Source organism: Nerophis ophidion, linkage group LG14, assembly GCF_033978795.1.
Source record: "Nerophis ophidion isolate RoL-2023_Sa linkage group LG14, RoL_Noph_v1.0, whole genome shotgun sequence".
In the NCBI taxonomy this organism is placed as follows: Eukaryota; Metazoa; Chordata; class Actinopteri; order Syngnathiformes; family Syngnathidae; genus Nerophis; species Nerophis ophidion.
Window position 1 is genome coordinate 4,979,508 of NC_084624.1, and position 23,474 is coordinate 5,002,981.

The 23,474-nt window shown below is 40.9% G+C and overlaps 1 protein-coding gene across 16 annotated transcripts in view; it reads right to left on the reverse strand.

The window, feature by feature from the left end:
- LOC133568015 (band 4.1-like protein 3) overlaps positions 1 to 23,474 on the reverse strand; it is a 168,541-nt gene that overhangs the window by 76,238 nt on the left and 68,829 nt on the right. For 12 of the 16 annotated variants that reach the window (XM_061919706.1, XM_061919693.1, XM_061919705.1 and 9 more), the window contains exons 2-6: positions 9,219 to 9,367; positions 6,816 to 6,956; positions 1,432 to 1,536; positions 1,308 to 1,350; positions 1,158 to 1,233 (exon numbers count right to left, since the gene is read on the reverse strand). In XM_061919706.1, coding sequence (XP_061775690.1) covers positions 1,158 to 1,233; positions 1,308 to 1,350; positions 1,432 to 1,536; positions 6,816 to 6,869 — 278 coding nt within the window. In that variant the 5' untranslated portion in view covers positions 6,870 to 6,956; positions 9,219 to 9,367. Of the gene's footprint in view, positions 1 to 1,157; positions 1,234 to 1,307; positions 1,351 to 1,431; positions 1,537 to 6,815; positions 6,957 to 9,218; positions 9,395 to 18,876; positions 18,968 to 23,474 lie in introns of all 16 variants that reach the window. The other 4 variants (XM_061919696.1, XM_061919695.1, XM_061919694.1 and 1 more) reach the window with 2 other exon arrangements.

Genomic DNA, 23,474 nt, shown 5'->3' on the forward strand with positions numbered 1-23,474 from the left:
AATTTTGAGTTTTGAGGTTAGGTTTTTTCATCAGATCGCAATTTTTGCCAGACCTGATGTGTGTGTCAAGTTTGGTGAGTTTAGAAGCATTTTAAGGGGGTCAAATAACAGCTCAAAGAGGCAAAAATGACATTTTTTAAGAGACTTTGCACAGGGGTTCTTTGAAGGCGCGTAAAATCAAAACCTGAGAACTTATTAAAACTCTGTTCTATACTTTTAATCGGAAGGGTTCAATCTCTCTCCTGTGCGAGTTTGAAGCCAAAACAACAAACGCACTCAGAGGAGATAATGTTTAAAGAAAGGTGACCGGTTTTTACAAAACTTTTGTTTTGAAGGGGGGATGGCAAACTTCCTGTTGATTTTTGTTGGGGGTTGTCAATCTATGAAATGTAGGTCTAAGCGAGACCTACATAGAGGTTTTTGTTTCATGTCTCTCCGACATTCTTACCGGAAGTTACAAGCAATTTTGTCTGTGTTTTCTTCCTCGGAGCAGTTTTTTCAGTGTTTTATTCAAAAATAGCGCTAGAGCGCAATTTTGAGTTTTGGGGTTTGGTTTTTTCATTAGATCGCAATATTCGCCAGTCCTTATGTGTGCGCCAAGTTTGGTGACTTTTGAAGCATTTTAAGGGGGTCAAATTACAGCGCAAAGAGGCAAAAATTGCATTTTTTGCGAAAATTTTATTTGGAAGGGGTTTTTGCCAACTTCCTGTAAATTTTTGCTGAAAGACGTGAGTGTATGAAAATTGGGTCTAAGTCAGACCTACATAGGAGTTTTTGTTTCAAGTCGCTATGACATTCCTAACAGAAGTTACATGCAGTTTTGTCTAATTTTTTCCTAAGGGGCGCTAGAGCGCAATTTTCATTTTGGGGGATTGGTTGCTTAATATGTTGGGAAGGTTTGGTGAGTTTTGAAGCATGTTAAGGGGGTCAAATAACAGCGCGTAGGTGCGGAATAATAATAAAACACAGCAGTTTCAATAGGGTTCTTGGCCCATGGCAAAGGACTCCACAGGAGTCCTTAGCCATGGGCCTGGCGGACCCTAATAATAAAACGCACGAAAAACAATAGGTCCTTTGGCCATTGGCAAAGGACTCCCACTGGGAGTCCTTTGCCAATGGGCCATGCGGGCCCTAAAAACGAAACAAAGCTAGCTCACCTGGTGATATCCTCGGTCAACTGGGACGGGTCTGGAGGGTAAAACTTCACATTGAAGGCAAAATTCCAGGGCAATGCTGAGAAGCATATGAAAGATTTAATTCAAATTCTAATTATTATAGTGTTACGCAAATTATTAAAATAAACTTACCTCTTATCTGCCTTTTTAAGTCCTTGGAAGGGTCGAGCCAATTCTACCAAAGACAATAAGCCATCGTATTTCATTTCAATCTGTACATATATCCACCTTAATGGTTAATGTACTCTCAATATACCTTCTGATTCTCTAAATCTCTATAAGTGATGCCAAAGTAGTCCTTCTCCAGCAGATTGAGGTGATCACACACTTTGTCAAAGAGAACTTGGCCCTTGACCCGTTTCTGTGAGAAGAGAGTATGACCAACATAAAGTTGACTGAGAGGTGCTCCATATTTAAAGGGGAACATTATCAGCAGACCTATGTAAGCGTCAATATATACCTTGATGGTGCAGAAAAAAGACCATCTCTTTTTTTTAACCGACTTCCGAACTCTAAATGGGTGAATTTTGGCGAATTAAACGCCTTTCTGTTTATCGCGCTGGAGGCGATGACGTCAGAATGTGACGTCGCCGAGGTAACACACCCGCCATTTTCATTTTCATTTTCACATTACAAACACCGGGTCTCAGCTCTGTTATTTTCCATTTTTGACTATTTTTTGGAACCTTGGAGACATCATGCCTCGACGGTGTGTTGTCGGAGGGTGTAACAACACTAACAGGGAGGGATTCAAGTTGCACCACTGGCCCGAAGATGCCAAAGTGTCTTCCCCCAGACCCCCATTGAATGTGCCTTCCGCCAGACCCCCATTGAATGTGCCTGCCGCCAGACCCCCATTGAATGTGCCGGAGTGTCTGCACATTTGACCGGCGATGCTAAAGCAGACATGGCACAGAGATGTATGGATAACCTGCAAATGCATTTGCAACGATAGTCAACAAAATCACAAAGGTGAGTTTTGTTGATGTTGACTGCCAGCTAATCGATGCTAACATGCTACGCTAATCGATGCCAACATGCTATTTACCGGCGGTGCTAAAGCAGACATGGCACAGAGATGTATGGATAACCTGTAGATACATTTGCAACAATAAAGTCAACAAATTCACAAAGGTGAGTTTTGTTGATGTTGACTGCCAGCTAATCGATGCTAACATGCTATTTACTGGCCCTGCAAAAACAGACATGGCACAGAGATGTATGGATAACCTGTAGATGCATTTGCAACTATATTACGTTTCCTTCCACCCACATTTAATGCGAAACAAACACTTACCAATCGACGGATTTAAGTTGCTCCAGTGTCAAAAGATGCGAAAGTCCTGATCGTTTGGTCCGCACATTTTACCGGCGATGCTAACGCAGCTATTCGGCCATGCTATGGCTATGAATAGCGTCAATAGCTATTCGCTATTTCTTCTTCAATATTTTCATACTCCAACCATCTGTTTCAATACATGCGTAATCTGTTGAATCGCTTAAGTCGCTGAAATCTGAGTTTGAATCCGAGCTAATGTCGCTATATCTTGCTGTGGTATTCCCATTGTTTGTTTACATTGGCAGCACTGTGTGACGTCACAGGGAACTGGACAGTGGTTTCGAAGATAGCGAAAATAAGGCACTTTATTGAGCTTTATTTAGGGATATTCCAAGACCGGTAAAATGTTGAAAAAAACTTCAAAAAATACAACAAGCCACTGGGAAATGATTTTTATTGTTTTTAACCCTTTTGAAATTGTGATAATGTTCCCCTTACAGACAAGATAAACCTTTCCAAACGCTTAAAACGGCAGCAGGGCTTGTTGTTGTTGTGATTCCACAATGCAAATGAAAAGGAATAGTGCCACAGCCGCATTTAGCACAGACTGTATACCTCTTATAAGAACTGTGTGGTTGCGTAAGAGCCACGAGGAGCCAATCCTGCCAGGATGTCTCGGAGGGTATTAGCAGTCTTGTCAGACTTGCGCTGTTTTGCTGTGACAGCTGTGCTCGACACTTTAACCCTGACTGCGCTGCCGGCGGAGCTTTGGCATTGACACAAAGGCTTTTCAAATGCAACACAAGCTTTTGTGAGATATTTGTAAAGAGGAGAAAATAGTAAGTACATATGTTGAACTGGGTTAGATTAAAGTTTTGTGTCATATGTGACTAAAAGAACACAATAGGAGTATTAATTAAGACTTATCAGTACGTATGAGGTAACCATCCATCCATCCATTTTCTCCCGATTGTCCCTTTTGGGGTCGTGGGGGGTGTTGGAGCCTATCTCAGCTGCATTCGGGCGGAAGGCGGTGTACACCCTGGACAAGTCGCCGCCTCATCGCAGGGCCAACACAGATACCGACAACATTCACACACATGCGAGTGGACCCCTGCCTGGTTGCCTGGATTTCGAACTACCTCACCGACAGGCCACAGTACGTCAGACTGAAGGACATCACGTCCGACACTGTGATCAGCAGCACCGGAGCACCGCAGGGAACGGTGCTGGCCCCTCTTCTCTTCACCCTTCGCCGACTTCTGCTACAACTCAGAGGTGTGTCACATCCAGAAGTACGCGGATGACACAGCCATCGTCGGGTGCATCAGGGACGGCAGAGAGGAGGAGTTTCGGAATCTGGTGAGGGACTTTGTTGTCTGGTGCCACACGAACCTCTTACAGCTCAAAGGGTTTTGTCATCAATTGAATTTGAAAACCTATCAACCTTTTTAACACAAATACACACACATGATATGTGCGCATCCTTAAGAATATCATGACTATACAAAATTAAAGGCCACAAAAACATGCATTTGACTGATTCCTCTGCATTGAGCACAAACTTAGGATGACATTCTAACCTGGAAGCTTTTTTCTTATAAAAGTCTGTAAATTATATTTAACTGTAAAAAACAAAAAGACCCAAACTTGATAATAAATTTCAGTTGCTGACTTGGCAAGGAATCTCTTAGCGGGCAAACAGACATATTTGTAGCAGACTTCCTCTGGGTCATTTGTCAATTTTCTATGTTGATAAAGCAAGTATGCCTAAAATAAAGCATTCAAAAATAATGCTGAAAATGCAGTAGTTCCATGCTCATTTGCATTGGATATTCCATATGTATGCTACCGGCTAGCATTAGCAATTTAACATGGCGATTTCAACACCTCCAAATTTGGTAATGAAAACTGCATCCAAGATGTATGTAACCGTCAAACCGCCGGTGTGTAATATGTACATTACTTGCATTATAAATACTTTGTAGGACTCGACAAAAGACAATATTGGCATAAGCAACCCAATGGCAAAGCCTACTTCCTAACTACGAAAACACACCCCGGACTGAAATGAATGCATAGCTCGGTTGGTAGAGTGGCCGTGCCAGCAACTTGAGGGTTGCAGGTTCGATTCCCGCTTGTGCCATCCTAGTTACTGCCGTTGTGTCCTTGGGCAAGACATTTTACCCACCTGCTCCCAGTGCCACCCACACTGGTTTAAATGTAACTTAGATATTGGGTGTCACTATGTAAAGCACTTTGAGTCACTTGAGAAAAGCGCTATATAAATATAATTCACTTCACTTACTTGCAATCCGTCAAAGACCAAGGAGCTGGTCATTGACTTTGGGAGGTCGAGTCCACGGTCACAACCTATTGTGATCGAGGGAGTTGAGGTACAGACCGTGGACTCATTCAAGTACCTCGGGGGTTTGGGTGGACAATAAGCTGGACTGGACTGTTAACACGGACCATCAGTACAAGAAAGGACAGAGCAGGCTGTACTTCCTCAGGAGACTGCACTCCTTCAACATCTGCAAAGACTCCTGTGGATGTACTACCAGTCTGTGGTGTTCTACATGGTAGTGTGCTGGGGGGGCAGTACATCTAAGGACAGCTCCAGACTTGAGAAACTGATCAGGCGGGCCGGTTCAACAATGGGAATGAAAGTGGACTCACTGGTGATGGTGGCAGAGAAGAGGACTGTTGACAAATTAGTGAGCATCCTGGATGATGCCAGTCACCCTCTGCATAGCGTTATCAGTAACCAGAGGAGCCTGTTCAGTTCTAGATTGCTTCATCCCAAGTGCAGGACTAATAGACTCAAAAACTCCTTTGTCCCACACGTCATTAGACTGTACAACTCCTCTCTGGGGCGGGGGGGGTACTAGGATGACAGGGGATGCAAAACAATAACAGTGCAATACGTTTTCATAACATGGTCACTACTGCCTACTTTGTCTTGTTATATTCTTATTTTACTGTTATATTTTTATTCCCATTGTTATTCTTATTGTAAAATTTCTCTATTTTGTTTCCATTTAAACCCCCATTATTTATTTTTTACTTTTATTTAAATTGATCTCAACTCTGTACACTGCTGCTGGAATTTTAATTTTCCTGAAGGAATCAATAAAGTACTATCTATCTATCTATCTATCTACTAGAGCCAATTTAGTGTTGACAATCAACGTGGTAACGATAGTGGTAAACATTTATTATTTAAAAGCTGTTTACTGGGATACTCATTTATTCAAAGTGACTATTTGGATTGTCAAAGTTAGCACAGCAGATATTACAAGACAAACTGATTTAAAGGGGAACTCTGCTTTTTTTGTCATTAAATCATTCACAATCATTATGAGGGACAAGAACACACGTCTTTTTATTTTTTTTAGGATTCTAAGGATGTGAAGTGAATTATATTTATATAGCGCTTTTCTCAAGTGACTCAAAGCGCTTTACATAGTGAAACCCAATATCTAAGTTGCATTTAAACCAGTGTGGGTGGCACTGGGAGCAGGTGGGTAAAGTGTCTTGCCCAAGGACTCAACGGCAGTGACTAGGATGGCGGAAGCGGGAATCGAACCTGCAACCCTCAAGTTGCTGGCACGGCCACTCTACCAACCGAGCTACAGGATAAAAAAAACATTGACATTTTAAGCATTACCATTTCCCTGGGTGCAAGGATTTTAGTGCAAATAGCAACGTATTAGTGAATTGTGAATTATATTTATATAGCGCTTTTCTCAAGTGACTCAAAGCGCTTTACATAATGACACCCAATATCTAAGTTACATTTAAACCAGTGTGGGTGGCACTGGGAGCAGGTCGGTAGAGTGTCTTGCCCAAGGACACAACGGCAGTGACTAGGATGGCGGAAGCGGGAATCGAACCTGCAACTCTCAAGTTGCTGGCACAGCCACTCTACCAACCGAGCTATGCCACCATTCCGGCAATGAATGTGTTCTAATCATGGCAGACTGTGTAAAAAAGACAACTATTTTCGGACAAATGAGGATTCACAACCTTATCTTTTTGAACCTGAATATACGGAGGACGAAGTGTCGGTTACAGAAGCTGAAAAAGCATGGAAAAAGGGTGAAGCAGATGGAAGCTGAGAGAGTTAGGCATGACTTGGTGTTGTAAATGCGTAGCTTGCCAAGCTATGCTGAATGGAAATGGGGGACTTCTGCTGTATTACCATGAATTGATTAACATGGACTCCAACTTAAACAAGTTGAAAAACTTATTGGGGTGTTACCATTTAGTGGTCAATTGTACGGAATATGTACTGTACTGTGCAATCTACTAATAAAAGTGTCAATCAATCAATCAAAACCCGAACCATAGAGTCTTACCTCCACATTGAGGAAGTAGTCAGAGCCGTCCAGCAGTGTCACTTTGCATTGCATGATTTTAACCTTCTTGGCTCCTTTTAAAGGAGACCTGGAGAGACGACTGGTGGACGACTGGTGGGACAATTGGTCGTCCTGCTGCTCCTGAGATAAGAAAATGTGCGTGAATAGACGAATGTATGAATGCTTAGGAGGCACCGTTTTTAACCCCCTGACAAGTTGCACTTCCCAAAGCATCAGACGCTTGGTGTATATGTCTTAAACAAAACCACCAGTTCTGTCACATGTCTGCAAGCTAAGAATAGAGACAAGGACACAGGGCCTGCTTCTCAAAATGCATTTCTGTCCTTTCTTGGATTGCTGATAACAGACTGTTATGGGAGACCGGGCTTTCTGCACCACTGCTCCCAGTCTGTGGAACGCTCTCCCTGACAACCTGAGGGCACCTCAGACTGTGGATGCTTTTAAAAAAGGCTTAAAAACCCATTTTTTAAAAAAAGCCTTTCTATAGACATGCATGCTGGTTGTAGCCTTTGGGCTGTTTGTAGTTTTATATTTTATTTATTTTTTATTATTACTATTTTTTTTTACACTGTGGCACTTTGAGGTTGTTTGCTCAACGTAAAGTGCTTTTTACAAATAAAATCTATCATTACTATTATTACTGTTGCAGTTAAAATATCTGCATTATACAAAGAACTAGGGATGCACCGAAATGAAAATTTGTGGCCAAAGCCGAAGCCGAATAAAATTTAAACGCTTGGCCGAAGGCCGAATACCGAATAATGAATGCAGTTTTTCACAATTTTTTTAAATATTGCATAAATAGCCTAGAATAAATATTTAGACATGTTTTTCAAATAAAGTAATTTTTTATTGAATATCGACATTTTTTTTAAATATTCCAGTAGTCTTTGCTTTTCAAAAAAAGCACAAAGTTTTTCATTTATATTAGGCCTTCAAACAAAACATGCATTCCCCACAAAAATGACTTTATTTTATTTAAAAATAAACCCACAACAAATTAATTATTGTCCTTTTGGCAAAAGTCTGCTTAGCCACAGTAGATATGCTAATAATGTAAACAGAAGGCTCAAGTAAATCTCAATTAAGTGTGTGTTTGTAACCTCATACACTTATACAGATAGCCTACACAACAGGCTAATAATGTAAACAGAGGCCCCACTAAATCTCAATTAAGTGTGTGCCTGTAACCTCATACACTTATACAGGTAGCCTACACAACAGGCTGATAATGTAAACAGAAGGCTCAAGTAAATCTCAATTAAGTGTGTGCTTGTAACCTCATACACTTATACAGGTAGCCTACACAACAGGCTAATAATGTAAACAGAGGCCCCACTAAATCTCAATAAGTGTGTGCTTGTAACCTCATACAGGTACACAACATTTCCCAACGTCACTGTACGTTGGTTGATTGCGTCACCGCGTCGAAAAATTGCGTCACACGCCACTATTCGGCCTTGTTTTTAACTCATTCCACCGAAGGCCGAATGTGGCCTTTTTTTGCCGTATTCGGCCGAATATATTCGGTTACCGATTAATCGCTGCATCCCTACAAAGAACGGTCAAAATGTCCAAATGCTTTGCGGAAAAATCAACATATTTCTTGAAGGACATCATGGAATACGAGCCAGGGGATGATTCATATTATATTTATTGGGAGTTGTAAATACACGGAACAGCCTTCTGTGGTTCATTTTTCAAAGTCCTGACAAAAGCCATGGAGCGTTCGATCATATGGTATGTTCCACTTTTTCCGCACGTCTACATTCTGCTACTGGCCCTCTAAATTGGGAGCGTGACAAAAAAAGCTAGAATGTCGTAATCCCTGTTGGTGCTCAATTCTTGCCTAAAAAATGACAAAAACGGACAGCTGGGAGTTGCTCCTTACCCCGAGTTTCTTGTATTTAGTTCTAGCAGTATTTAAAAGGAATCATCTTTTTTGACTTGTATGGATATAAAAACAAGCTTTAAAGCTGCTGTTCTGGGTGAGCATAAAACCCAGATGCTCCACATCTATTTGTCTGGGGGGGAGTTGTTGTGTTGGGGGATCTTGACAACCAAGGTATGCGCTCAAGTCAGATGGCAGCCTCAATTGTTACCTTAGCAGAACTGTGTGCATACATTTGCTGCTTTTCACAAGACTGATACTAAACATAGTGTCATAGCTACTTCATTAACCAGTGAGAAGTGAACACATCCCTAACTTTGTCACGTGTGCACGCTGCAAGGCTGGAAATACCAGAGAGGAGGACGACTTTTCACACTTAGACACAAGTCACTCAAGTGTTTTTCACTCAATGTTTAACTTCTGAATAAACTAATGATCTGCAGATCTGTAGAGTTACATTGCATACTGGATTTAGAACCAGAGAGGCTGACCTGTTCTTTCCTGGCCGGAGTGCTGTGTCCCACGGCGGGAGGAAGCTGCTCAGGCGGGTTCGGAGACACGGCGAGTTCAGCTGCTTTAGGGTTCTCCTTCTGAGTCTCTGTGCTCTCCTGCTGCTGCTGCTTGGCCTCCGAGTCTGCGCCTGATTCGGTTGTCATGGTAAATTACGCTGGAGCGGAAGAAGACGAGGGTAAAAAGGGGAAACTGGATGAGGCAGCTGACCACTTAAGAATTGTGCTGCGTTCACTCTGTTAGCTTGAGAGTCTTTGGTTAGACACACAGGGGTTTCAAAACAAAGATGGGCATTTTCTGCTCTTCTGCATTGACTACATTGCAAAAACTGAAATCTGTTCTGATGTGGACTTGCAGCAGCTCCTGAGGACTGTCACCATGGAGATGTGTAAAATAAAAAAATGGTTTGATGCTAATAAATTATCATTAAACAAAAATAAAACTAACTTTATGTTATTTGGAAATAAGAGAAATGATGTAGAAGTAGAATTATATATAGACAATGTTAGTATAGAAAGAGTAAACAAAATCAAATTTTTGGGTGTGATCTTGGACCACAGGATCTGCTGGAAGTCATACATTACATACATCAAAGGGAAGTTGGCCAGAAGTATTGCTGTCCTGGGTAAAACAAGGCACATTCTTCATCAAAAAACATTACACACTCTTTATTGTACACTTGTTTTACCATATTTGAGTTACTGTCTAGAAGTTTGGAGAAATACATACAGGACGAACATCCAACCACTATTCATAATGCAAAAAAGGGCCATCAGACTGATACATAACACAGGACCCCGAGAACACACTAATGGATTATTTATAAAAACATTTGATTTAAAACTGCCAGATCTCATCCAACTCAAGACTGCCCAAATGATTTATAAAGCAAGTAAAGATTCACTTCCAAATGGGTTACAGAGAGAAGGGAAGACTATGTCTCCCGGCTGGCCTGGGAACGCCTCGGGATCCCCCGGGAAGAGCTAAACGAAGTGGCTGGGGAGAGGGAAGTCTGGGTTTCCCTGCTTAGGCTGCTGCCCCCGCGACCCGACCTCGGATAAGCGGAAGATGATGGATGGATGGATGGAGAAGGGAATTATAATTTAAGAGAACTACTTTTTAAGATCCAATATTGTAGAACAACGCAGAAACGAATGAGTACAACAATAGTAGGGGTTAAAATATGGAACTGATTAAAGGATGAAATAAAACACAGCACCAACATAAACCAGTTTAAAAAGCTTTTTAAATCATTTATCATTAGTAAATAAGAAGAGCAAACATTGTTTTAGAAAGACAATAATATATAATATGTATATAAATACAATTTATGATTTCATAATTATACATATAGGTTGTATTAAAATGTATATATTACCACTTTATATGGAATTCAAATAAATTGTGTAAATATAATATATATATATGTGTACAAATGTATATGTTTGATTTAAATGTTAAACTGTGTATATGAGACGTGTGCTACATATATGTTGCTTATATATTGTTTAAAAAAAAAAGTAATATAAGTGAAGCATGTTTTAGATTTTATATATTTTGAACCTTGTTCTTGTTGTGATGGTGTAGGTTTATATAAGCCTTGCTTCAACCTACACCCTTTCGGCTCAATCATTGCTCAAATGAGTGTTTTTTGTTGTTTGTTTTATGTGAAGATTGCCGAAATAAATAAATAAATAAAAATGAAATAAAGTAAGATTAAATATCTCAAATAAGGGTGATATTTAGGGATGCACCTTTTATTCGGTAACCGAATATATCCGGCCGAATATGGCAAAAAAAGCCATGTTCGGCCTTCGGTGGAATGAGTTAAAAACAAGGCCGAATAGTGGCGTGTGACGCAATTTTTTGACGCGGTGACGCAATCAACCAACGTGCAGTGAGGTTGGGATATGTTGTGTACCTGTATAAGTGTATGAGGTTACAAGCACACACTTATTGAGATTTAGTGGGGCCTCTGTTTACATTATTAACCTGTTGTGTAGGCTACCTGTATAAGTGTATGAGGTTACAAGCACACACTTAATTGAGATTTACTTGAGCCTTCTGTTTACATTATTAGCCTGTTGTGTAGGCTACCTGTATAAGTGTATGAGGTTACAAGCACACACTTAATTGAGATTTAGTGGGGCCTCTGTTTACATTATTAGCCTGTTGTGTAGGCTACCTGTATAAGTGTATGAGGTTACAAGCACACACTTATTGAGATTTAGTGGGGCCTCTGTTTACATTATTAGCCTGTTGTGTAGGCTACCTGTATAAGTGTATGAGGTTACAAGCACACACTTAATTGAGATTTACTTGAGCCTTCTGTTTACATTATTAGCATATCTACTGTGGCTAAGCAGACTTTTGCCAAAAGGACAATAATTCATTTGTTGTGGGTTTATCCACTTTAATGCACTTTATTTTTTTTGGGGAATGCATGTTTTGTTTGAAGGCCTAATATAAATGAAAAACTGTGCTTTTTTTTGAAAGGCAAAGGCTACTGGAATATTAAAAAATGTCAATATTCAAGAAAAATTTACTTTATTTGAAAAATGTGTCTAAGAATTGATTCTAGGCTATTTATGCAATATAAAAAAGTTGTGAAAAACTGCATTTATTATTCGGTATTTGGTGTTTGGCCTTCGGCCAAGCGCTCAAATTTTATTCGGTTTCGGCCACAAATTTTCATTTCGGTGCATCCCTAAAACTTTTACATGATATTCTAATAATATGACCAGCACCTGTATATGTTTTTTTCCTTCTTTATTATGCATTTTCGGCAGGTGCGCCTTATACTCCGGAGCGACTTATACTCTGAAAAATGCGGTATTTGGGAATGTCCGGCGGGCCAGATTGAAAAGCTCAACGGGCCTTAATTTGCCCAGGTCTGGTGTACAGGGACCTAATGGCCCTAAGCAAGTTTTGTTGTCCAGTTGCAGAGAGACAAAGCCATCCCAGATAAAGTTTATTAGCTTAGCAAAATCCAACTAGGAACAATGTAGTCCCATGGGTCCAAAAGGAGGCTAATGAGAGAAAACATATGTCAGAGTGTTCATCAAACAAAGACGACAGACCGCACCAGTGGGGCCCCAGAGCACCAACACTACCCGCAGGCTCAGCTTGGGAGATCAGAGAGCATGTGTGCAGGATTATGGGTCTCTGCTGCTGTTGCTGCAAAGGCACTGGGGTTTCCAGGGTGGATGCTTGCCATTCTGCAGCCGCCCTCTTTCTCCCCCGGATCTATTTATAGAGTCCTGTTTACGCCATAGTAGGAGGATGTGGGGCTCGGAGCTGAGGTCAAAAAGATCGGCGTCTGGATCAAAAGCAGCATTGTGATCTGAGGTATCCCCGACCCAAAAAAAAAAAAATCCAACTACACTACTACCTGGAATGCGCAGAAAAGCATCCAAACCAGAAGCTTTTAGGAGCTAAAATCGGCCTTCACTGCTTCGCTTTTTTTGACACTAATGACAGTACCACATGTTATACTGCAGATGTTGAGACCTTCACATTCCAGACATGCATCAGGGGTCTGGAACCCTGTGGAACATGTACCAAGATGCAACGAGGCCGGTTCTATGTAGAACAGGGGTGTATATTGAAATTCAAGGCTTCACAATTCACGGGAGGAACTCAAAGTAAAGCCGCTGCTCCTCCACATGGAGAGGAGCCAGATGAGGTGGTTCGGGCATCTGGTCAGGATGCCACCCGAACGCCTCCCTAGGGAGGTGTTTAGGGCACGTCCAACCGGTAGGAGGCCACGGGGAAGACCCAGGACACGTTGGGAAGACTATGTCTCCCGGCTGGCCTGGGAACGCCTCGGGATCCCCCGGGAAGAGCTAGACAAAGTGGCTGGGGAGAGGGAAGTCTGGGTTTCCCTGCTTAGGCTGCTGCCCCCGCGACCCGACCTCGGATAAGCGGAAGATGATGGATGGATGGGCTTCACAATTCAATAAAAAATGTGAATCAAGATTTTTTTTTTGCGCAGAATTAAGATGACGTGGAAGTGCACACACAGTAGAGGAAAATCAGTAGAAAATGGATGGCAATGTGCTATGCTACGTTTTTGTTAGCAAAATATTCTATTCAAGCAGAAGTATTGCTCCTAATTTAATTATTTGAAAATTATTCCATAAAAAGTAGAGATCTCCGATAATAGATTTTTTGCCGATATCCGATATTGTCCAACTCTTAATTACGGATTCCGATATCAACCGATACAGATATATACAGTTGTGGAATGAACACATTATTATCCTTAATTTTGTTGTGATGCCCCGCTGGATGCATTAAACAATGTAACAAGGTTTTCCAAAATAAATCAACTCAAGTTATGGAAAAAAACGCCAACACGGCACTGCCATATTTATTATTGAAGTCACAAAGTGCGTTATTTTTTTTATAACATGCCTCAAAACCGCAGCTTGGAATGTGGGACATGCTCTCCCTGAGAGAGCATGAGGAGGTTGAGGTGGGCGGGTTTGGGGGTGGCGTATATTGTAGCATCCCGGAAGAGTTAGTGCTGCAAGGGGTTCTGTTATGTTGTGTTTATGTTGTGTTACAGTCCGGATGTTCTCCCGAAATGTGTTTGTCATTCTTGTTTGGTGTGAGTTCACGGTGTGGCGCATATTTGTAACAGTGTTAAAGTTGTTGGCCTCCTACCGGTTGGATGTGCCCTAAACACCTCCCTAGGGAGGCGTTCTGGTGGCATCCTGACCAGATGCCCGAACCACCTCATCTGGCTCCTCTTGATGTGAAGGAGCAGCGGCTTTACTTTGAGTTCCTCCCGGATGGCGGAGCTTCTCACCCTATCTCTAAGGCGGAGGAAACTAATTTCGTCCGCTTGTACCCGTGATCTTATCCTTTCGGTCATGACCCAAAGCTCATGACCATAGGTGAGGATGGGAACGTGGATCGACCGGTAAATTGAGAACTTTGCCTTCCGGCTCAGCTCCTTCTTCACCACAACGGATCGATACAACGTCCGCATTACTGAAGACGCCGCACCGACCCGCCTGTCGATCTCACGATCCACTCTTCCCTCACTCGTGAACAACACTCCTAGGTACTTGAACTCCTCCACTTGGGGCAGGGTCTCCTCCCCAACCCGGAGATGGCATTCCACCCTTTTCCAGGCGAGAACCATGGACTCGGACTTGGAGGTCACTTCACACTCGGCTGCAAACCGGTAGGAGGCCACGGGGAAGACCCAGGACACGTTGGAAAGACTATGTCTCCCGGCTGGCCTGGGAACGCCTCGGGATCCCCCGGGAAGAGCTAGACTAAGTGGCTGGGGAGAGGGAAGTCTGGGTTTCCCTGCTTAGGTTGTTGCCCCCGCGACCTGACCTCGGATAAGCGGAAGAAGATGGATGGATGTTAAAGTTGTTTATACGGCCACCCTCAGTGTGACCGGTATGGCTGTTGACCAAATATGCTTTGCATTCACTTGTGAAAGTAGAGTGAAAAAACAAGTTGCGTCAATATTGAAGCGATCATCAAATTTTGCTGATTTATGAAACCGAAAAACTTACAAAGTTTGTGAGTGAATACATTTTGAGGGATAATGTCACATGATCGGTGGCGTAGAGGTGGGAACCGCAGATCCCTTCCCCACCAACAACAGTGCAAATCATGCAGATTTTGTAGGAGCCGATAACGACTGCTTTGGGGGCAAAGGATTGTCCAGAACCTTATTTATTTAATCCTGAATATAAGTAGGGTGAGGATCAACTTTTAGGAGCTCTTTAGTGAAACACTAAGCATCACATTTCTAAGTGCTAAAAAACAAATACAAACTACAAAACATAATAACTCTACTTTTCCACACTATTTACACTCCCAATGGTCTTTCTGCCATTCTTTATTGGAGGACTCAAAAGGACATTTTACTATTTTATTTTTACCATACAAACAATATTTATTATTTCGGGTCTAAATTGGCTGCCAAAGTGTACCAACTTGTCGGAATATGTCCTCATTCTTCTATTATCCATGTGAAAGGCATAGTTTATGATCTAGAATAAAGTTTGACGAGCAAGAAAACGAGAAGGCAGATCGTCGTTAGATCATGTCAACATTGGCACACAATAGTGTGTCTGCGTTAGTGCTTATAATAACAATATCACTAATACTTGGTTAATATTCAAGTTACAAAATGTAAATGAGGTATTTAGGCGGATTATTTAGAGGATTTTATGATACTTGCCAACCTTGAGACCTCTGATTTCGGGAGGTGTGGGGGCGTGGTTAAGAATCAAGTATTTCATACATATGTATAATACTTGACTTTCAGTGAATTCTAGCTATATATATATATATATATATATATATATATATATATATATATATATATATATATATATATATATATAAAAGAAATGCTTGAATTTTAGTGTTCATTTATTCACACACAACACTCATCTACTCATTGTTGAGTTAAGGGTTGAATTGTCCATCCTTGTTCTATTCTCTGTCACTATTTTTATAACCATATGCATGTACAGTAGATGACAGTATCGTCCTGTTTAAGAGTGTCACAACATTGCTGTTTACGGTAGACGAACTGCTTTACAGTAGACGAAAACGTGACTGCTGTTGTTGTGTGTTGTTACCCTCCTGGGAGGACGTTGATGAAACTGACGAACAATAAACCCACATAAACCAAGAACTCGCCCTTGATCATTCTACAGTTATAACGTCATTGGGCAGGCACGTTGTTTATATTGTGGGAAGGCGGACGTGAAAACAGGCTGTCCTCACTCAGGTCCGCGTGGAGCGGGAGATTTTCGGGGGAAAATTTGTCCCCGGTAGGTTTTCGGGAGAGGCGGTGAATTTCGGGAGTCTCCCGGAAAATCCGGGAGGGTTGGCAAGTAAGGGGATAGAAGACTTCCTATTGGCTCCGTTATAGAGTTTTAATCACGAGTTAGAATGCGTTAAAAACATATATACCGTATTTCCTTGAATTACTGCCGGGTCAAACTCGCTTCGCAAAATAATTAGCGCATGCTTAGTATTACCGCCTGGTCAAACTCGTGACGTCACGAGTGACACTTCCCCTGTCATCGTTTTCAAAATGGAGGAGGCCGATTTCAATACCGGTAATTTGAAATCGCATAAGGGGAAGAAGATTAAGAGCTATTCAGTAGGATTTAAGGTCCAAGCTTACATCACACTCAGATTTTTACTGCATGCCTTTGGTAAGTGCAGGAGTGAGAAGAGGTTTTAAAATAATTAGCGCATGCTTACTTTTATCGCATGCCTTTGGTAAGCGCAGGAGTGAGAAGAGGTTTTAAATTAATTCAAGGAAATACGGTATATCTGTTGTCATGTCCTGAATGTGAACGATGGGCAAAATAAAAATAAAAAAGTGCAGTTCCCCTTGAGAATATGAAAAACATAGAAAAAGATTGCATATATAAATCCCTGCCAGGCTTATCAATACAAAAAAACCCAGTGTGGTTGTAAAGAGGTGACATGGCTAAAAGGGAAAGTGTTGATTTAAAATGGGCAGTAAATCCGTGCCTGGGAATGAAACAAAAACACTTGGGAGTCTGGGGCTTTATAGCAATTCTGGAAATTGCTTTCCCGGACGTCAGGGGAGTACCGCTGAAGTGTTTTGGGTCACTCCAACATGCTGATCAAGCCACTTTCAAACATCCACGCTCAGGGACTTCATGTGCGATAAAGAGGCCATAAAAAAACGCAGATTAGGAAATTCAGTTTACAAGGCTTTGTGACAGAGGTGGGTAGAGTAGCCAGAAATTGTACTCAAGTAAGAGTACAGTTACTTTAGACATTTATTACTCAAGTAAAAGTAAGGAGTAGTCACCCAAATATTTACTTGAGTAAAAGTAAAAAGTATGTTGTGAAAAAACTACTCAAGTACTGAGTAACTGGTGAGTAACCTGATTACGGCAACAAAAAATGCACAAAACGAGCAAATTCAGAGCCAGGAATATCTCTTAAGCAACTAAAACAATATTATATATTAAATAATAATACATTAAAATAAAAAAAATAAGGCAAATTGGGCCACAATAACTTAACAGCACCATAGGCTCAGTAGGCATTGATTGATTGATTGATACTTTTATTAGTAGATTGCACAGTACAGTACATATTCTGTACAATTGACCACTAAATGGTAACACCCCAATAAGTTTTTCAACGTTAATCAATTACTTAATAAATGACCAAGTCGAGGTGATCAACCTCATTTATACATATACATACACACACATATCATATATATATATATTAATGTATATTTATATACATACATACATACATTTATATATACAGTATATAATTTATCCTTTCGGAAAGGATAAGATCACGGGTACAAGCGGCCGAAATGAGTTTCCTCCGCCGTGTGGCGGGGCTCTCCCTTAGAGATAGGGTGAGAAGCTCTGCCATCCGGGAGGAACTCAAAGTAAAGCCGCTGCTCCTCCACATCGAGAGGAGCCAGATGAGGTGGTTCGGGCATCTGGTCAGGATGCCACCCGAACGCCTCCCTAGGGAGGTGTTTAGGGCACGTCCAACCGGTAGGAGGCCACGGGGAAGACCCAGGACACGTTGGGAAGACTATGTCTCCCGGCTGGCCCGGGAACGCCTCGGGATCCCCCGGGAAGAGCTAGACGAAGTGGCTGGGGAGAGGGAAGTCTGGGTTTCCCTGCTTAGGCTGTTGCCCCCGCGACCCGACCTCGGATAAGCGGAAGATGATGGATGGATATATAATTTATATTTTGTGCCTTTTTTGTTGACATGTTAAAGGTGTTTTAATGAATATACATGCATGTTTAACTAATAGATTCCTATCGTTCATGAAGACAAGAATATAAGTTGGTGTATTACCTGATTCTGATGACTTGCATTGATTGGAATCAGACGTCCACATTTTCAAATGGAGGAGAAAAAAAGTTCTTCCTTCCTGTCTAATACCACATGAAAGTCGTTGGTTTTTGGCATCTTATTTGTCCAGCTTCCATATTCGTTTTTATACACTTTACAATAAATACATTGGCGGCAAACTCCGAAGTTTGCTAGCTTGTTTGCGCTGGCTTTCGGAGACTCTTATTTTGTTAGCGCAGGCGCGATGGAGTGGTGCTTTTATTGTGAAGACAGGAACTGTACGATCAGTCTTTAGGCTTTTGACGGGAAGTACGGTTGAAAATAAAAAGTGTCTTTTTTCCTTTACAATTTTGATTGATTGATTAAAACTTTTATTATTAGATTGCACAGTACAGTACATATTCCGTACAATTGACCACTGAATGGTAACACCCCAATAAGTTTTTCAACATGCTTAAAACGGGTTTTACGTGTGACGGTCATGTGACCGCCTGGCTCTGTTTGATTGGTCCAACGTCACCAGTGACTGCATGTGATTGGTGAAACGCAGGCATGTGTAGTTCCTACTTTGAAAAACCAAAACAAACATTAATAGATCGATTAAAAAAAAGTAGCGAGTAACGTGCTGAATGTAGATAAATGGAGCGGAGTAAAAGTAGCGTTTCTTCTCCATAAATATACTCAAGTAAAAGTAAAAGTATGTTGCATAAAAACTACTCTTACAAGTACAATTTATCCCAAAAGTTACTCAAGTAGATGTAAATGTAGCGCGTTACTACCCACCTCTGCTTTGTGACACCATGGCAAGAGAAGGGATGATGTCAAGGTACCAAAACCAATGAGAATTCTCCTGCAACTTTCCTTCTTTCTGCATCTTTATGATGTCATGTGTGGCAATAAAGAAGCAGATAAATAGTCAGCTGACATGATGGCATTGTAGCTATAAAACCTTTGCATTGCACTCTTTTCTCCCCCCAAACAGGAAAAACAGAAACTATGAGGATGGAAAAGAGGCGTGATAACGCCATAGAAAGAGAGTAAGAATACGTTCAGTCAGTGGTGACAGGCGCTCCTCACAGAGCGAAAACAGCACACAGCAGCCTTGTGCCACATGCATTATGCATAAAAAAGGCTGCATTCACGACTCACGGAATTCTGATGGTATAAAGAGAAGGAGGCGATCCAATTCAATAACGAAAGTCGCTGGAGTCCAAAGCTTTAACAAGGCACATTAGTGAAATGCCTTTTTTGTGGACTGCTGCACTAAAACAATATTACAACAAATAGGATCATCAAATTAGGAATTGTGTATGTCATGTTTACTAGTTTGATTGATCTAATAAAAGATATGAGGTTAAGTAATTCCTGGGACGGAATTTACTACAGGAGCGAAGTAGAGCGGGGCCGCAATTCATTTAACAACTTGCTATCTGAAGCTACAACGCAAGACTTGAGTCAAAGTCTTGCCAAGAGGAATTTGGCAGACAAATTTCTGGCATTTCCAAAACTTTGACGGTTGAGACTTGCTATTCAATTACTGTGCTTGTGCAAAGTGGATTAAGCCGATTTACAAATCACCTAGAGAATGTTGTGTACTAGGAAGTGAAGTGAATTATATTTATATAGCACTTTTTCTCTAGTGACTCAAAGCGCTTTACATAGTGAAACCCAATATCTAAGTTACATTCAAACCAGTGTGGGTGGCACTGGGAGCAGGTGGGTAAAGTGTCTTGCCCAAGGACACAACGGCAGTGACTAGGATGGCGGAAGCGGGAATCGAACCTGCAACCCTCAAGTTGCTGGCACGGCTGCTCTACCAACCGAGCTAAACCGCCCTAGAGTGTGGGAAAGAATTGAATCGAATCGAATACGTTGTGCGATTCAGACATTTCTTTTAAAAATCGATTTTTTTTTTAATTTTTTAATCAATCCAACAAAACAATACACAGCAATACCATAACAATGCAATCCAATTCCAAAAGCAAAGCTGAGCCAGCAACACTCAGAACTGCAATAAACAGAGCAATTGAGAGGAGACACAAACCACACAGAACAAACCAAAAGTAGTGAAACAAAAATGAATATTATCAACAACAGTATCAATATTAGTTATCATTTCAGCATAGCAGTGATTAAAAATCCCTCATTGACATTATCATTAGACATTTATAAAAATAATAAAATAGTGTCACAGTGGCTTACACTTGCATGGCATCTCATAAGCTTGACAACACACTGTGTCCAATGTTTTCACAAAGATAAAATAAGTCATATTTTTGGTTCGTTTAATAGTTAAAACAAATTGACATTATTGCAATCAGTTGATAAAATATTGTCCTTTACAATTATAAAAGCTTTTATTTAAAAATCTACTACTCTGCTAGCATGTCAGCAGACTGGGGTAGACCCTGCTGAAATCTTATGTATTGAATGAATACAGAATCCTTTTGAATCGGAAAAATATATTCTTGAATCGAGAATCGCGGTGAATCGAAAAAAATCGATATAGCGATATAGCACTCTTAGCTTGATTTAAAATGTCTCTGACAATCTTGCACTTTTTGTTTGGAAATGACATGAATGTTTGTGCCACTGCTTAATTACTGTTTAATAAATACAGTTTTGCTAAATTGACTTAGTTGGGATTTCCCTCTCTGCATGAAAGTTTAAAAGTAGCATATATTAATGCAGTATGAAGAAGAATGTTTGAATGTAGACACATAGAATCATCATACTGCTGTGATTATATGCATCAAGTGTTCATTCAAAGCGAAGGCAAAATATCGATATATATCATGTATCGTGACATGGCCTAAAAATATCGAGATATTAGAAAAAGGCCGTATCGCCCAGCCCTAGTGCTACAGTAAAAAAAAACATTTAAAACAATAAAAGCTTCGCCATTAAAACAGATGGAATACTAAAACACTAGCAGATGCAAAACATGCAAAATAGTGGGTTTTCTCACAATTGGCGCACACACACACACACACACACACACACACACACACACACACACACACACACACACACACACACACACACACACACACACACACACACGTGTGTATAAATACTTTTGAGCACATTCAACAATAACACAATGGTAATGTCAACGGTCATAATTTTGGTGATAACTGTGATATTAATCTTTCACATTCCTCGAAGCAGACGTTAATTGAGATAGGCTTTTATTTCCCGGATGTAAAAAATCATTATATAGATCAGGGGTGCCCATTACGTCGATCGCGAGCTACCAGTCGACCGCGGGGGGTGTGTCAGTCGATCTCCAGCCAGGCTTTTAAAAAAAATAGACCTAAAAATGAGTGATCATCAATCTTCACCAAGACGTCACTTAAATGACATTCACGGTACCGGAGGGTCTTGTGAGATGACGCTGGCTGCTGCAAGATCATTATTATGAAAATATGACCGAGAGGAAGGCGAGAAACACTTTTTATTTCAACAGACTCTCGCGCCGTACCTTCCGTCAAAACTCTAAAGGCCGACTCTGTATTTAGTTAGCGCAGGCAGCATGAAGCAGGGCTTTTATTGTGAAGATAGGAAATGTGCAGTCGGCCTTTAGAGTTTTGACGGAAGGGACGGCGCGAAAGTCTGTTGAAATAAAAAGTGTTTCTCGCCTTCCTCGCTGTCATTTTTTCATAATAATGAACTGGCAGCAGCCAGCGTCATCTCACAAGACCCTCGGGTGCCGTGAATGTCAATCAAGCAAGCTACGGAATTTGCCGCCAATGTTTTTCTTGTAAAGTGTATGGAAGCTGGATGAATGAGATGCCAAAAACCAACCACTTTCATGTGGTATTGTACAGAAAGGACAACTTTTTTTCTCCTCCATTTGAAAATGTGGGCGTTATCATCATTACTGTCTGATTCCAAACAATGCAAGTCATCAGAATCAGGTAATACACCAATTTATATTCTTGTCTTCGTGAAAGAAAGACATCTATATGTGTTACACATGCTTGTATTATCATTAAACACATTTAACTTGTTTACAAAAATGTCTCTTTCATAAATAAATAAATATAAATGATATATATAAATGAGGTAGATCCCCTCGAGTTGGTCAATTGAAAAGTAGCTCGCCTGCAGAAAAAGTGTGGGCACCCCTAATTCAGAACAAGTCTTTTTTTTTTAAAACATTATAATTAATCTCTGAGGTAGATAGGCAGAGTCGTTGCTTAAAATGTGTCTCCACGTTTAATGCAACCAATCCAATCCAATCCACTTCATTTATATAGCACATTTAAACAACAATAACATTTCCAAAGTGCTGCACAGCCATGTTAAAAACAATATTACAAAAACAATATTATGCTCCACCAATGACTGAATAAAAACAAAAAATAAATAAATATAAAACCAATATAAAAAAAACAATATAGAAACAAATAGGATTAAAAACTATTTGAAAGGGTAAAATCAATTAAAACAGTAAAATAGAAATCAAAGTGTATAAAAAACACAGAGGACCACACAACTCACGTAGTGTTAAAAGCCAAAGAATAAAAGCGGGTCTTAAGACGAGACTTGAAACACTCCACTGTGGAAGCAGTTTGAACATGGAGGAGCAGAGTGTTCCAGAGCTTAGGGCCGACCACAGAGAAGGCCCTGTCTCTCCTGGTCTTAAGTCTGGTGAAGTGAATTGTATTTATATAGCGCTTTTCTCTAGTGCCTCAAAACGCTTTACATAGTGACACCCAATATCTTAGTTACATTTAAACTAGTGTGGGTGGCACTGGGGGCAGGTGGGTAAAGTGTCTTGCCCAAGGACACAACAGCAGTGACTAGGATGGCGGAAGCGGGAATCGAACCTTCAACCCTCAAATTGCTGGCACGGCCACTCTACCAACTGAGCTATACCGCCTGGTCTTGGGCACCACGAGCTGGAACTGGCTCTCGGACCTCAGAGCGCGCGCAGGAATGTAAATTTGGATGAGGTCCGAGATATATTGATGTGCCAGTCCATGTAAAGATTTAAAAACAAACAGCAATGTTTTAAAATCAATTCTAAAATGAACAGGGAGCCAGTGCAAACTCTGAAGAATTGGGGTTATATGCTGGCGTTTCCTGGCCCCTGTTAAGAGTCCTGCTGCTGCGTTCTGGACTAACTGCAACCGGGAGAGAGCTTTTTGGCTAATGCCAGCATAAAGTGCATTGCAGTAGTCCAGGCCACTTGAAATAAAAGCATGCACGACTTGTTCAAAAAGGTTAAAAGATAAAAACGGTTTAACCTTTACTAAAAGACGAAGGTGATAAAAACATGATTTTAAAACGCCATTGACTTGTTTGTCTAGTTTAAAAATGGCTGTCTATAGTGACGCCAAGGCTGGTGGACTTTGGGACGCACATCATTTTGC